Source organism: Pinus tabuliformis, chromosome Q (genome assembly GCF_031772625.1).
Source record: "Pinus tabuliformis cultivar Carrire ecotype Pingquan chromosome Q, CPIR1, whole genome shotgun sequence".
Lineage (NCBI taxonomy): Eukaryota > Viridiplantae > Streptophyta > Pinopsida > Pinales > Pinaceae > Pinus > Pinus tabuliformis.
In genome coordinates this window covers 863710889-863725517 of record NC_142296.1, presented here as the reverse complement: position 1 = coordinate 863725517, position 14629 = coordinate 863710889, and the positions used below count along the sequence as shown (strand labels likewise).

General features: G+C 40.8%; 1 protein-coding gene across 1 annotated transcript in view; it reads left to right on the top strand.

Annotated features, from left to right (window-relative positions):
* Positions 1–562: 562 nt before the first annotated feature.
* Positions 563–14629, top strand: part of LOC149222268 (beta-carotene isomerase D27) — a 177535-nt gene continuing 163468 nt past the window's right edge. Inside the window, exons 1-2 of the mRNA XM_089385343.1 lie at positions 563–1216; positions 1377–1520. Coding sequence (XP_089241469.1) covers positions 967–1216; positions 1377–1520 — 394 coding nt within the window. The 5' untranslated portion in view covers positions 563–966. The remainder of the gene's footprint in view (positions 1217–1376; positions 1521–14629) is intronic.

The window sequence follows — 14629 nt, the reverse complement described above, 5'->3', positions numbered from 1 at the left end:
TTAATGATTAAGAGAGTGGTTGAGGTACAATGTTATTTTCTGAAATAATTTCATTTTAGAACTTGAGGTTTTCAAAGAGAACAGAGAAAGTTATGCAGATATGTTGACAGCTAGTTTTTGGAATAATCTATTTAGCGAGGGGTTTGTCGAGAAGCTAGGAGCATTTATTTTGAAGTTTCACAAAAAAAAAGCAAAATACATCAAACATATGAAGAAGCAATCTGTACCATCAATTATCTTTAACCTTTTTTCTTCTTCTTTATATGGTAAATAAATCTAGGCTAGAAACGACTCGTAGAGCTCGTGGATTAACTCCACCAGCGTGTGCCGCATAATGATGACACTAAGATAGAAAAGTTGATTACATGTAATTCCATTGCTGGGCTGGGAACGACACTGCAAAAACATATGGATATAAAAGCAGTGGAGCCGTTTGGATTAACTCCGCCAGCATTTGCCGCACAAAGATGACACCAAAAAACAAAAGTTGGCTTGTTGTAATTCCATTTGGATTAACTCTGCCAGCGCGTGCCGCATAAGGATGACACAAAAATAGAAAAGTTGATTACATGTAATTCCATTGCTTGGCCGGGAACGACACTGCAAAAACATATGGATATAAAAGCGTGTTATCCATAAGACATTAAAGCAGTTAGGCCATCCAGAGGATAAAACATTCAACCAGGTTAGCCATCCACAGGTTGGAAAGGAAGGATCGAGGCTATGATTAATGCAACGTGTCCAGTTCGAAGTCACTGGCACAAGCTGCCTACCCTTTTACAGATAAAAGCACAGCTATTGGCATGAGTTTCACCCAGGCTCGATGCGCTTTTGCTTGCAACCATCAATTGTCTTCAATCATCCCCATTTGAATTGTTTTTACTAGGCGCATTTCAACTTTCTATTTCAAAAACTGTACGCTAATATACATCAATAAAAACGTAAGTACAGTTCGCGAAATCAAACATGCAGGTGGCTGCCAACAGCTTGGGCAAATTCTATTGTCAAGGAATTGCAAGGGACAATCATTCTTCAACCCATAAATTTCACAGGAAAAGCCGTAGTCTTGTTTTGCAGAGAAAGTTTATTATAGAATGTGGCATAGCAGAGCCGTCGGGACAGCCTGCGCCCATGGGACAGAAGACACGTTACAATGATAATCTTTTCGACAAGACCTTCATGGCACTATTTGCTCGTAAAATGAGTAACATTGCTGGTACAGTACAAACCCTTCTGCGTCCATTTTCACTTCTGACCTTATTTTAATTATTATTGGTGATGCAGTTGCAGGTTACGTTTTATTTGTCAAATTCACTTTAATCACTTGTGGGATTGCGGTTGTTAAGAACAGAACCGCTTGAATTGGATTCTTGCAGGGGGGAAGAGTATTGGCAGAGTGGAGGGTTATGAACGTTTTGTTGAAACATCAAGAAGTGTAATGGAAGGACGAACGCCCAAACAGCAACAAGAAGCTGTAAGACAAGTGCTGCTTTCTATGCTACCTCCAGGTGCACCTAAAAGACTAAGCCATGATATAACTCTTGATTACTGTTCTCAATGCCTTAATCAAGTAAAGCTTCTCTAAAGAATATGTAAGTATATATATATATATATATATATATATATATATATATATATATATATATAAAGCTTCTCTAAAGCATCCAGCTAGACTTTGCCTGTAAAGAAAAGCTTTATCATTAAGCATTTGTATATGTGTGGAAGGATTACCCAACCCGGTGTTTTCCGGTGTTATCTTCAAACATTTTGTGACCTATTTGTTCTTTGGTAGCAGCGCTGATTTCTACCATATATTTCTTTTCCGGTGGGACCTGAAAGTTGAAACCATACCTGACTGGTTATCAGGCTAGAGTCTGGACTGTTGGGAGGTTTCTTTGACCAATACCCATCTGATGCTTCTTACGTTACCTTCTCCCCAACAATCCTAGCCTTTCTCTACAACTGCTACTCATGAGTCATAATCCAATAACACTTCTCCAAATACCATGGGAACCAATCTTGACATAACCTGAGAGAGTCGTGTAAAATTACTTGAAGTAAATAGTCTCCCCAACCTTAAATAAATTCAGCATCTAGTGATGTTCTGTTTTTACACAATAACATAGATATATGTCCATATCTATATGGATTGGGCATAAAAATTATTTAAATTCAATGAAGCCATTCAATCTATTCACTCTAATTCAATTGAATTTATGCTTATGGACCAAGTAAAAATTTGAAATTCAATTGGTTGAGTTTTTTAAAGTATGTTTGTTATTAAAAAATCATTATACCTTTTTGGGGTCATGGGAAGTGATCATGTGAATCTATTTAATACAAATATTCTGTGAATATATAACAATATCCATGAACCATATAAAAAAGAAACCTAATACAAATATTCCCAGTAATCCAAATTATCATCCAAATTGGTAAACCACATAGAAAAAAAAACTCTATATAGCCCTCAAAACAAATATTCATAGTGATCTACCAATCTCTTTAGATTAGATTAAACAAATATTCATGCACGATACTTTCTTTAAACCAAACATGACTTTTAAGTATGTGGGTATGCACAAATTTCCTCTTGTATACTATGAGGACTAGATTGGTTAAGCTGGAGATTTCCGTTCATAATATTGTATTACAGTGAATAAAAAACACACATGGGGAACTGGCTCTATATTGAACAGATACAGGAATGGAAAAAATATAGAGAATATGCAGTGGTATCTGCAGCAGCAGTAATAAAAATACAGTGCACAAGTACGAGAGCAGAATTGGAAAAAAAACACTTATTTCCCCTTCTTTCTTAGTCACAATATATCCACGTATTTACGAGACTCGCAGTCAGCCAAATGATTACAGAAGCCCCGTGCTATTGCACTCTGACATATTTTATTCTTGCTAAACTGAGGCATTTTTTCATTGTTAAGCATTCGCTGTCCGTCAGATCTCATCACTGGACAATGTTCCTGGCAAACTCCGATTTTTTTTTTTACAGAAAAAAAAAAACAGAAACATGTCGTTTTCATTAGAAGTGAAAATTGTCTTACCTTAGCATGCGTTTATTGCTGGTCTTGCCCAAACTGAATTGTAAACTCCAGAATTGGCAAATTCCAATCTTTACACGCAAAACGTCTTGATATATTTTCTTCTTCAGCGATGGACAAAGAAAAGGTCGGTAGCTTCCTACTTGCCCATTTAATGAGCCTTCCAGAGAGGGTGAAAGAATGCCCTGCGTTCTTGTAATATGTCGATCTTGAGTGTTGACCATTGGAGTTATGGTCAGTCAGGACATGAATACGATGTTAATGTGGATATTTTTGCATGTATCAGCTTAGTTTAATATGTCCCTGTGATGTATACGTATTATATACGAATATATTAATAATATTAATAATAATTTATTTTAATGTCATTCTTAAGTCAGAGATTAAATTGATGTATGAGACTTTTTGTTTGTGGGACAAACAAGGATTTAATGGTTAGTGTATATACTCTATCCCTTCTGGATTTGCATCTGTGACATCTTAAAAAGAAACACATATTCTTAACCATTAAGCTTACTGAAATAGAAGACAAAGACCAAGACCAAGACCTAACTAAAAAATATAAAAAAGTTAATTTTAGGTTTTGGTTAATTGTTTATAATTAAGTAATATATAAATATATATAATAAATAAAAAGATGAAATATATAAATAATGTCCATAGGATGGGCTGCTCAGATAGAAAGGGTTATGATGAGACAAGAGAGGAAGTGAAATAATTAACCTGTGCCATGTGTTAATCGTTGAATTCTCCATATTTATTGATCATGTGCCCCTCATATAATCTAGAGGGAGAGTATTGTGATATTCATGTAATGTCCATAAGATGGGCTGCTACGATAGAAAGGGTTATGTTGAGACAAGAGAGGAAGTAATGGGGCTTCTTGCGAAATAATTAACCTGTGCCATTGTTAATCGTTGAACTCTCCAGCTTTATTGATCATGTGGTCCTCATATGATGTAGAGGGAGAGTATTGTGACATGCATATCTTCATGCAAAGCCTTAGTATATAATGCATGATTTTGGACTTGGAAGATTCACCTCCCTCCCAGTCATTTTGACTTTTTCAATCATGCACCTGACTATCGGAGAACCAGTTGTGGTAAACTAACATTTTGTCACTGTTACAAAGTTTTCAGGTTTCCCATGTAGTCAGCATAGACGCTGGGAAGGTAATTTTTCCATTTTCACATATATGTGTTGGCTACTGATTGTTTAATCTAAATGATTGGCAGAATTTTCCAGTGTTTTCCCTGGCAGTGGAATTCTGCAGGCCGCATTACCGTATCAGAACTCCCAGAAGAATAACAACCATTTGGACAATTCTTGCCAGAGTAATAACTTGGCAAATGATGGATTGTTGAAGCGCTGATTGATAGAAGGGATTGCCTGAACCTGATATAGGGAGTGTGTAATGTTCCAATGTAGGAATGTAAGTGATATCAAGCAAATAAACCATGCAGCAGCATATAAAAATAAAACACACGTTAAACATCCATGAAAATTCTGCCAATAAGGAACTGCCGAGCCATATTATTAAAAATTTGCAGGTTAGATACAATATGAAATGGAATGGTGCACCTTGGCTTGTCCCAATGAACAAGCAAGACCAACCCCAGGTGGGAAAATCGCTGAGATGAAGACTGCCCAATTGCTGCACCACTCTACACTGCGCTGCCCAGCTGAACTTCGACTAGCTGGAAGGTGCTCAAAAACTACCCAGAAAATTGTGTGCTTTTAACCCCAGACTCCTTGGACAAAACCCAGAAAAACCCAGAAGGGAATTTAGTTGGTTTTGACTTCAGATTTTCGACCCCCTTGGAGCCTCTCCCCAGCTTCGACTGCCAATTTCGACTTGCAGGAAACAACCTGCAAATCCCTCTGCAAACTCCTCCAAAATGTTGGTTTTACCTGTGCTATCCAACTCCTAGCTCCCCGGATGGCTCTTGGCCAAGATCAACTGCTCTCCGGATGGCTCTTGGCCAAGATCAACTGCTCCCCAAGTCCCCACGAATTGCTGTTGGATGGCCTCTGCGCAGTCCCTCTGTCCAGAAATGCGACTGACTGATGCGCTGGTCTAGCTTGCTGCAAACTCCAGTGAAAATGCCTTCACTATGCTGCCTCCTCAGTTCCCGGATCTCCCAACAAGCAATGAATTCCCTTGTTGAACTTCAACTCCTCTTGTGTGTTTTCTGGTTGGCCAGGAATACGCAATTCCCTCTTTGCGTTGATGGTTGAAGTGTGTAGCTGTCCCTGACTCCCTGAAAATCCTGTGGAAAAGCCTCCCTAGGGAGGGCACGGATGGTCCCCCGAAGTAGAGGTTGAATCTCCCGCGTGAGAAATTTGTGGCTAAACAACCAGTAGACTTGCTAAGCAACAAAGCGTACAAGTCAGTGTTTGTTTGCAAATGTAGAAGATGGTCGAAAATGAGAGTTGATCCTCCTTTTATTCCCTTGGGCCTCCTTAGCCTCATGTAGGCCCCTCCATCCACCCATTCGATTTCCCTCCAAGCACATCGAATGGCCAAGTTCGAATTCTCCATGTGGGTGGCCCCCCACATTCCACTAGCTGCTAAATAAAGTCGCATTTGCCCCATAGTTGCTAAGTCTAAGTGTGGGGTCCTCCTAAGTCAAAATTGTGCCAAAAATGTGTAGCTGCACCCCGTGACTAATGTTTTTGAGAAGGGACATGACAGTCCTCTCCTCCCAAATGTTGCTTGCCCTCAAGCAACCTCAAAGCTGGGTGCTCCAATATGTGCTCACCTTCTGCGGTGGCATCCTCATCCGGCGAGTTCTTCCAGTGTATCAAGAACTCCCTGATGGTCCTGTTCCTTAGTCTCCTTTCCCTGCTTTCCAAAATGGCCTCTGGTTCCAACACCAAGTGGCCCTCATCATCCAGCGGGGGTAGATCAGCTGCTACCATCACTTGTTGTCCCAACACCTTCTTCAAGCATGAGACATGAAACACATTGTGGATTCTACTCCCTGGAGGCAGCTCCAACTCATAAGCCACCTCCCCAACTCGCCTAGTCACTCGGTAGGGCCCATAGAAGCGTGGTTGTAGCTTCTTGGCCCCCTTCTGTTTCAGTGTAGACTGCCTATAAGGCTGCAGCCGGAGGTATACTAAGTCCCCCTCCTCAAAGTGTCTCTTTGTCCTATGTTGGTGTGCATAAAGTTTTTTGTTGATTTTGGGTTGTCACCAAATTATCCTTGAGAGCCTTGAGGATATCTTGGCTCTCTTGGACCCAGTCCTTGGCCTTTGGGATCCGGCTATTTCCAAAAACAATATCAGCAAAAGTCAATGCATCATATCCATAAAGGGCACGGAAATGAGTCATATCGATAGACATGTGGTGCGTAGTGTTGTAGCGGTACTCGCCCAGATGCAACCATCATATCCACATCCTCTGTTGACCTGTCACATAGTTCCTCAGGTACCCCTCCAACCACTGATTAACTCTCTCCGTCTGGCCATCTGTCTGAGGGTGATAACTGGTGCTAGGAGTGAGCTCCGTCCCAACCAACCTGAAGAGTTCCTGCCAAAAGCCACCCATGAATCTGTTGTCTCTGTCGCTCACTATGTTCTTGGGGAGCCCATGCAGCCTGAAAACCTCCCGGAAGAACAACTCGGCAACCTGTGCAGCTTTGTACCTAGCGGGGATGATGAAGAAGTGGGAAAATTTTGTCAGCCTGTCGACCACTATGTATATGCAATCCTTCCCTTGTATTGTGGGGAGCCTAGTGATGAAATCAATCGAAATACTTTCCCATTTCCCCTCCAGAATGGGAAGTGGCTGTAGTAGTCCTACAGGGTGGGTCAGCTCCCCCTTGTTCCACTAACAGGCCTCACACTCCTGTACGTGCTGCAACACGTCCTCCTTGAGGCCCTTTCACATGAATCTCTCCCAAACAACCATATAAGTCTTTTGGAACCCCTGGTGTCCGGACAATGGTGAATCATGCGCTGCTTGGAGTATCCTCTCCCTCAACTACGAGTTGGGCACTAAGTAAATGTGCCCCTTGTAATAGATGACCTCATCCATCACACGTTAACACTCATCTACATGTGTCCCCTCCAATACCTCGCATGCCCTCTTATCCTTGGAGTACTCCACCAACAACCGGGCCCTCCAATCCTGGTAGATGCTCATGAGAGATAACCCAGCTGGTCTTTGAGATAGAGCATCATCCACCACATTGTGCTTCCCTCACACATACTCTATGTCAAAATCATAGGCTTGCACCTTCCTAACCCATCTCTTTTGCCTGTCATTGAGGCCCTGCTGCCCCATGAAATGTCGAAGATTGTTGTGTTCAATCTTCACTCGGAACCAGTTGCCCACCAAGTACTGGCGGAACTTGGCCAATGCATGCATAATGGCTAGCATCTCCTTGTCATATATGGAATATGACAGCTCATGCGATAGGAGCTTTCGACTCTCGAAAGCTATAGGATACCCCTCTTGTGACAATACTGCTCCAACTCCTACCCCGGATGCATCACACTCCACCGTGAATGGCTAAGATGTTGAAGAATCTTGGGCTGTCATATTAAGGCGATTCTTCTTTAACATGATCACGATTTGTGAGGTATTTACACAATTTATATTAGCTTAATGTTTCATTCATTATGAGTATGTGTGTTTCCTTCATCAAAGTTTCAAATTGCTATAAAAAACAAAAGAGACAAGAACACAAATGTTTGGCTTTCTGCCAGGGCCAAAACCTCTCCCTCTTGGAGAGGAAAATCCACGCATAAATTCTTCTTATAGAGATTCCCTTGACGAATACCAAGACCATGACCCTTGACACATTCTGCCTCTCCAAGACCAAGACATCAATCCTCTTGCTTGAATATTGCTGACATCATCATCTTGTTGCACCTCTAAGGTCATCACTATTGCACGTCCAAGAACTTCATCATTGCTGCAAGGTTGTTGAGAGCATCATGCGCCATGACTACACCAAGAGGCTAATGTGATCTTCTGCACCTTCCTTGAGATCTTGACTACACTTTGCTGCACTGTAAGATCGTGATCCTTGTATTTTACCTTGTTGAGACTAACCCTCTTTACTATGGTGATCATTGTTTCTTTTATTACTGCATATTTGGGACTGCATCTGAGATATATGTTCACATTGAGATCACTAGAGGGCGGATCTAAGTACTGTGATATCATTGTGACTATATATTGCCTTTCACAAGTATATCGAGCACCACTATACTTACAAAGATTTATTTCATCATCATGATAACATCAAGACCAAGAGCATTGCAATATAGATAGATCCATATACTTGGATCATCTTCATCGTTAGACTGCCGAGTGAGGGATCTATCACTATTGTCCAATGTGCCTAGACTGCTACAGGAGAACCACCGAGATCTGATTTCAAGACTGCTCGTGGCCGTGCGAGGTTAGTTCACCACTGTAATGCCGAGATTTCCATTCATAGAAATGCAGAGAATGTCCAGACCTCACATCACTGTTGCGTCTATTACCTGAGATCATTCTGCTCCATTTATCCGAGGTCTTGACGGCACCTAAACCCCAAACGAGGTGCAGTCAAACCCTACCTGCAGCTCTGCGCCTCCATACGAAATCTCAAAATCTTAGAGGCATCCAAATTTTTGTCGTATCTTTTTGCGCTGACCCTTCATGGGTATTTATAGTGGTGAGCATATATATGAGTCGACATGAAATTCTGAACCGACGCGACCTTTTCTTCAAGCCGACATGATATATATTTATTTATTTAATTCATTTTCTAGCTTACTTGAAGATCCCTTGCAGACTTCGGTAGACTAGCTTTTGAGGCATTGGTCTTGGTCTTGGAGGGTTGTTACACAACTTTGAAGACTTGTACATATTTACATGAACTCATGAAGAGTTTCTATGCACATGACATGATTCTTTGACATTTAAATAAATCCTAAAGACGTCAAGAAGAAGTCTTTTACCTAGAGACACTTTTTGCTCATGAAACCCATGTAGCAAGATTACAAAAATAATTTATTTCCTTTTATTGCATCTAATACAAAGATCATGTCATTATGAAAACTGAACCTAGTTACACTTTCTTCAACACTCCCTCTTAACTAGGGAGGTATTCATAATGGTACTTGGTCATTCTCAATCTGAAGAATTTCTCATAAGAAGAATCGGATTTGCAATCCATCTATTATAGCATCATTTCAACCAGCATTGTTTCCATTTAGCAAGGCCTTGACTAACAACTCCATCTCTGACTTAGATCAGTGCACACAATGTTGGCGAGACCAATGATTGATAGACACACATCATCATTGTCTCTCTTAGGGTCATACCCACCCGGGTGTTCTCCAAGTATGCCCTACTAGGACTATTCTCATATTGGGTTCCCAACCCTCAAGAATATCGATCCTCTTGCCCACTCTTGTCTTGGATGCCCTACCACATCCTCAAACAGTGTCGGATGCCAGATGATTACACAATCCTCCATTCTTTCTTCCAAGTTGCAGACAAGAATGTCGTGTCTAACTCTCCCTCTTAACTAGGGACGAGTTCCAAGTTTCTCTTCACTCAGAAACTTGCTCGAGTTCCTTGTGTTCATTGGAACTTCTCAAAGCTCCCTCTTACACAGGGACTCTATAATCAGTGCTTTATAGGGTCTTCTAGTTGATTGGTGATCCAAGACTTCGATGTCATCAATTTCTTCACATGTAGGGTTCAACCATCCATCACTTTCCTCTGTCATGTCATTCCTACTTTCCTGGAAAGTATACTTATCCTCCTTGGCTTTACATTTGGGGCTTCCTTCATAAGGCCATCTATCTTCACCTTTTCTTCAATGATGATTCACATAGTTGTGACATCCTTCACAATTCTCCTTACCTTGGCCCTGCACACATACCCAGTCTTTTCCAAGAGGTCAGACACCAAAAACAAATCACATATTACCTTTTGGTGATGGCCCTTTTCCAGTGAAATCTTCTTGTAGGTATCAACATCCTGCATACATGTTGACTCATCTCCCAACGATATATGTTGTCAAGGGTCTTCACCTTTTCAGACTTCCATCAGAGTCTTCACATCATTCCGGGAGATTTCCTGGTCAAGTCTTCCTGATCCTCTGGATTTCGATTGCCTTCATCATGGTTGCATGTTTCACGATCTCTTCCATCCTCATGTCTTTCATTCCCAGGAGCTCTCAGAGTTCTTCAATTGTAATCAACTACCTCATACTTCATTATGAGGACATATTATGTTGATTTCATCTAGTTTGACTTATGTCTTTCTGCATTCTTTCAGAGGAGGAGATCCTTTACTTTTTTGATCATGATCGATTCATTTTACCTGCAACCATATATCATGACATTATGATATCAAATACAAATACAAATACAAGCATACATAACCCATTTTCCCTTCAAGCTACTTTCAACTCATGATTTCCATAAGTTGGAATTCTTGATGAAGCACTTGCTGCCTTCCCAATCTCAGGGGATCCTCCGTTGAGATTTCCATCCGAGAATCTTCAAGATCTGGTATATCCCTATCTGACAAATACTTCCTTTGTCCTAGATGACTTCTTCCTTTCCTTTAATGTACAATGAGATTCCCAAGAGCTATATCCTTTATGATTCATACGAGCTCTTCTTTTCATGATGCCACGATGCATCTTCTTACTATGATCATATCTGCAAGGACTTCTGATAGGATCCATCTCATTCATAATTGAGATCTATTACTCCCTCTTTCACTGATCCTTTCTTCAACTTCCTCCATCCTTCCGGTGATATGAGCTTCTTTCCATAATCTTCCCATAGAATTAATTATTCTATCTTGTTTGAGGACCACACTTCCCTTTCCTTTTGCACATAGTTGAGTCCCTTCAACTTACATTTCTCTATCTGGCATAGAGACCACAAACTATTGATTGAGGTGACCTTCCTGTTCATAGACATTTGTCACTTTTCTTATCAATGATGATTGTCTGTTCATCACTTTCCCAGATCTCTCAGTTGAGATCTCATGAAGACATTTCTTCATTCTTTGGCACCTTCTGCACTGGATTCCAGAGAGTATATCCTCTAGTATTTCATGTATCCTTCTTATGTCTCCTTTCTTACTTTATAGAACCTTAAGAGTTCTCATGAATTCAAAGGATACCTTGATGTACTGACTTCTCTAAGGATTATGACAATCCTTCTCATTCCATGCAAGAACCTTTGACAACCCAGCCAGTATATAGGTCTACTTGCAATCATGAAGTCATAAAACCAAATTTGATTATAAAATGAAAAGGTACTTACTTGATATGTGAAGATGAGATCTTCACCCTGATCATGATGGCTGTTGGAAGGCAGATTTGATGCTTCCACTAGATGAGATCTTTGATAGGAAGATTGCCTTCCAACAGACTGCTGATACATGATGAATTGAAGTTGCTTGCCATGATGCATAGAGATCCATTAGATAGTACAGCTTCTGATTTGAGTACTGTTCATATGTACTTCTATATAAGCCTTTGAATTAAGTTCCCCCTGAGATCTGAAGACTGTTGTCATCCTAAACCCTTGCTGTTGTAGACTGATCTTGTAGGCTGCTTCTTTGGTCTAGGGCTTGCTTTTGAATGTAGATCTTGATTCCTTCAGCTAGCTTTGATGCTTTGTAGAAACTTGACTCCTTATATGTCTCTTTTCTACCCTTACTTTGACTGCTGAAACCAATCCCTCTGATACCATGTTGAAGAATCTAGGGCTGTCATATTAAGGCGATTCTTCTTTAACATGATAACAATTTGTGAGGCATTTACACAATTTATATTAGCTTAATGTTTCATTCATTATGAGTATGTGTGTTTCCTTCATCAAACTGCTATCAAAAACAAAAGAGACAAGAACACAAATGTTTGGCTTTCTGCCAGGGCCAAAACCTCTCCCTCTTGGAGAGGAAAACCCACGCATAAATTCTTCTTATATAGATTCCCTTGACGAATACCAAGACCATGACCCTTGACACATTCTGCCTCTCCAAGACCAAGACATCAATCCTCTTGCTTGAATACTGCTGACATCATCATCTTGTTGCACCTTTGAGGTCATCACTATTGCACCTCCAAGAACTTCATCACTGCTGCAAGGTTGTTGAGAGCATCATGCACCATGACTGCACCTTGAGGCTGATGTGATCTTCTGCACCTTCTTTGAGATCTTGACTGCACTTCACTGCACTGTAAGATCATGATCCTTGTCGTTTACCTTTGTTGAGACTAACCCTCTTTACTGTGGTGATCACTGTTTCTTTTATTACTGCATATTTGGGACTGCATCTGAGATATATGTTCACATTGAGACCACTAGAGGGCGGATCTAAGTACTGTGATATAATTGTGACTATATATTGCCTTTCACAAGTATATTGAGCACCACTGTTATTACAAAGATTTATTTCATCATCATGATAACATCAAGACCAAGAGCGTTGCAATATAGACAGATACGTATACTAGGACAGAGATGCCAAGAATGTAACCCTTGTCACTTCGTGTAATCCTGACCATTGTTTTCATTATGCCGAGGCTGCAATAAAGACATCACTTGGATCATCTTCATCATTAGACTGCCAAGTGAGGGATCTATCACTGCTGTCCAATGTGCCTAGACTGCTACAGGAGAACCACCGAGATCTGATGTCAAGACTGCTCCTGGCCATGTGAGGTTAGTTCACCACTGTAATGCCGAGATTTCCATTCATAGAAATGCCGAGAATGTCCAGTCCTCACATCACTGCTGCGTCTATTACCTGAGATCATTCTGCTCCATTTATCCGAGGTCTTGACTGCACCTAAACCCCAAATGGGGTGTAGTCAAACCCTACCTGCATCTCTGCTCCTCCATACGAAATCTCAGAGGCATCCGAATTTTTGTTGTATCTTTTTGCGCTGACCCTTCATGGGTATTTATAGTGGTGAGCGTATATATGAGCTGACATGAACTTCTGAACTGACGTGACCTTTTCTTCAAGCCGACATGATATATATATATATTTATTTAATTCATTTTCTAGCCGACTTGAAGATCCCTTGCAAAGTTCTGTAGGCTAGCTTTTGAGGCATTGATCTTGGTCTTGGAGGGTTGTTACACAACTTTGAAGACTTGTACATATTTACAGGAACTCATGAAGAGTTTCTATACACATGACATGACTCTTTGACATCAAGAAGAAGTCTTTTACCTAGAGACACTTCTTGCTCATGAAACCCATGTAGCAAGATTACAAAAATAATTTATTTTCTTTTATTGCATCTGATACAAAGATCATGTCATTATGAAAAGCGAACCTAGTTACACTTTCTTCAACATGGGAAAAGTCTGGAAGTGCCAAAAAAGGGCAATTGCTCATCACCTCCTTGAGGTGATCAAAGGAGACTTGTGCTCCATCAGTCCATGTGAAGGCCCCCTTCTTGGTCAAGTCGGTTAAAGTGCTTCCCGCTGTGAGAACGCTTTGACAAACTTCCTGTAATAGGTACAAATTCCCAAGAAGCCTCTCAGCGTAGTCACGTCTCAGGGTACTGGCCAATCCTAAATGGCCTGAATCTTCTCCTCGTGAACTTTCACCCCATCTGCTCCAATGATATGCCCTAGGTAGAGCATCTTTGTCAACCCAAACTCACACTTGGAGAGCTTGGCATAAAACTGCTGCTCTTCTAGAATGCGCAATACCTCCTCCAAGTGTTGGAGGTGCTCCTCCCACGTTTGGCTATCGATCAGGATGTCATCGAACCAGGCAACTAGCCAACTAGCAACCCTAACTAGCCACTATTTGACAATAATATTCCATGTGCCTCCACCACTTGCATCATCCATGTGCCTCTCACCATCCAAAAAATACACTTTGATGAAGGTGGGCTACTATTCAGTGTTTTGCTTATTTTTCAATTGGGTGCTTATACTTGTTTTTTTTGGGCATTTAGTATGGATAACCAGGTGATCTGGAGGATTGACAAATCTTGACCATAACTTTGTTCTTTCACTTTACCGGGGAGATAATCTTTAGCCCTAGTCCAGTGGGACCTCCCTTGAAGCCTTAGGGTTATAGGAAGGGTACTATTGGAAGCAATAATTGAGATAGCTTGCTCATTATACCCTATTCCATACTTGCCACTTTCTATTACACATTACAATACCCGTGTCTCACATCCATTCTTCGGGTCCAACTTGTCATTGGTTATTTCAGATTTGGCATCCATATGTTCACTTCCCTTGAGTAGGGTTGGAAAACTATTTCCTTGGAGGTTGATGTAGTTAAAATAATGAAAAAGAATATTGTGGCCATAATGAAAGAAAAAGAAGAAACTCAAAATGAAAAATATGGCCAGGGACATAAGTTGGCATGTGGGTAAAATCCTAGCATGAGCTCTAACCTCCTCATTAGCCATCACTCAGTTCCTAAGCACACGATGCTCCTCTACATGACGAGGAACCCTTGCATGTCCCAACCCCGATGAGCGACAAATTGTCTCATCTTAAGGTGTAATAAAACTGCTACCAAGTTCTAACCCTTGAGCTATAAGTGATAATACAAA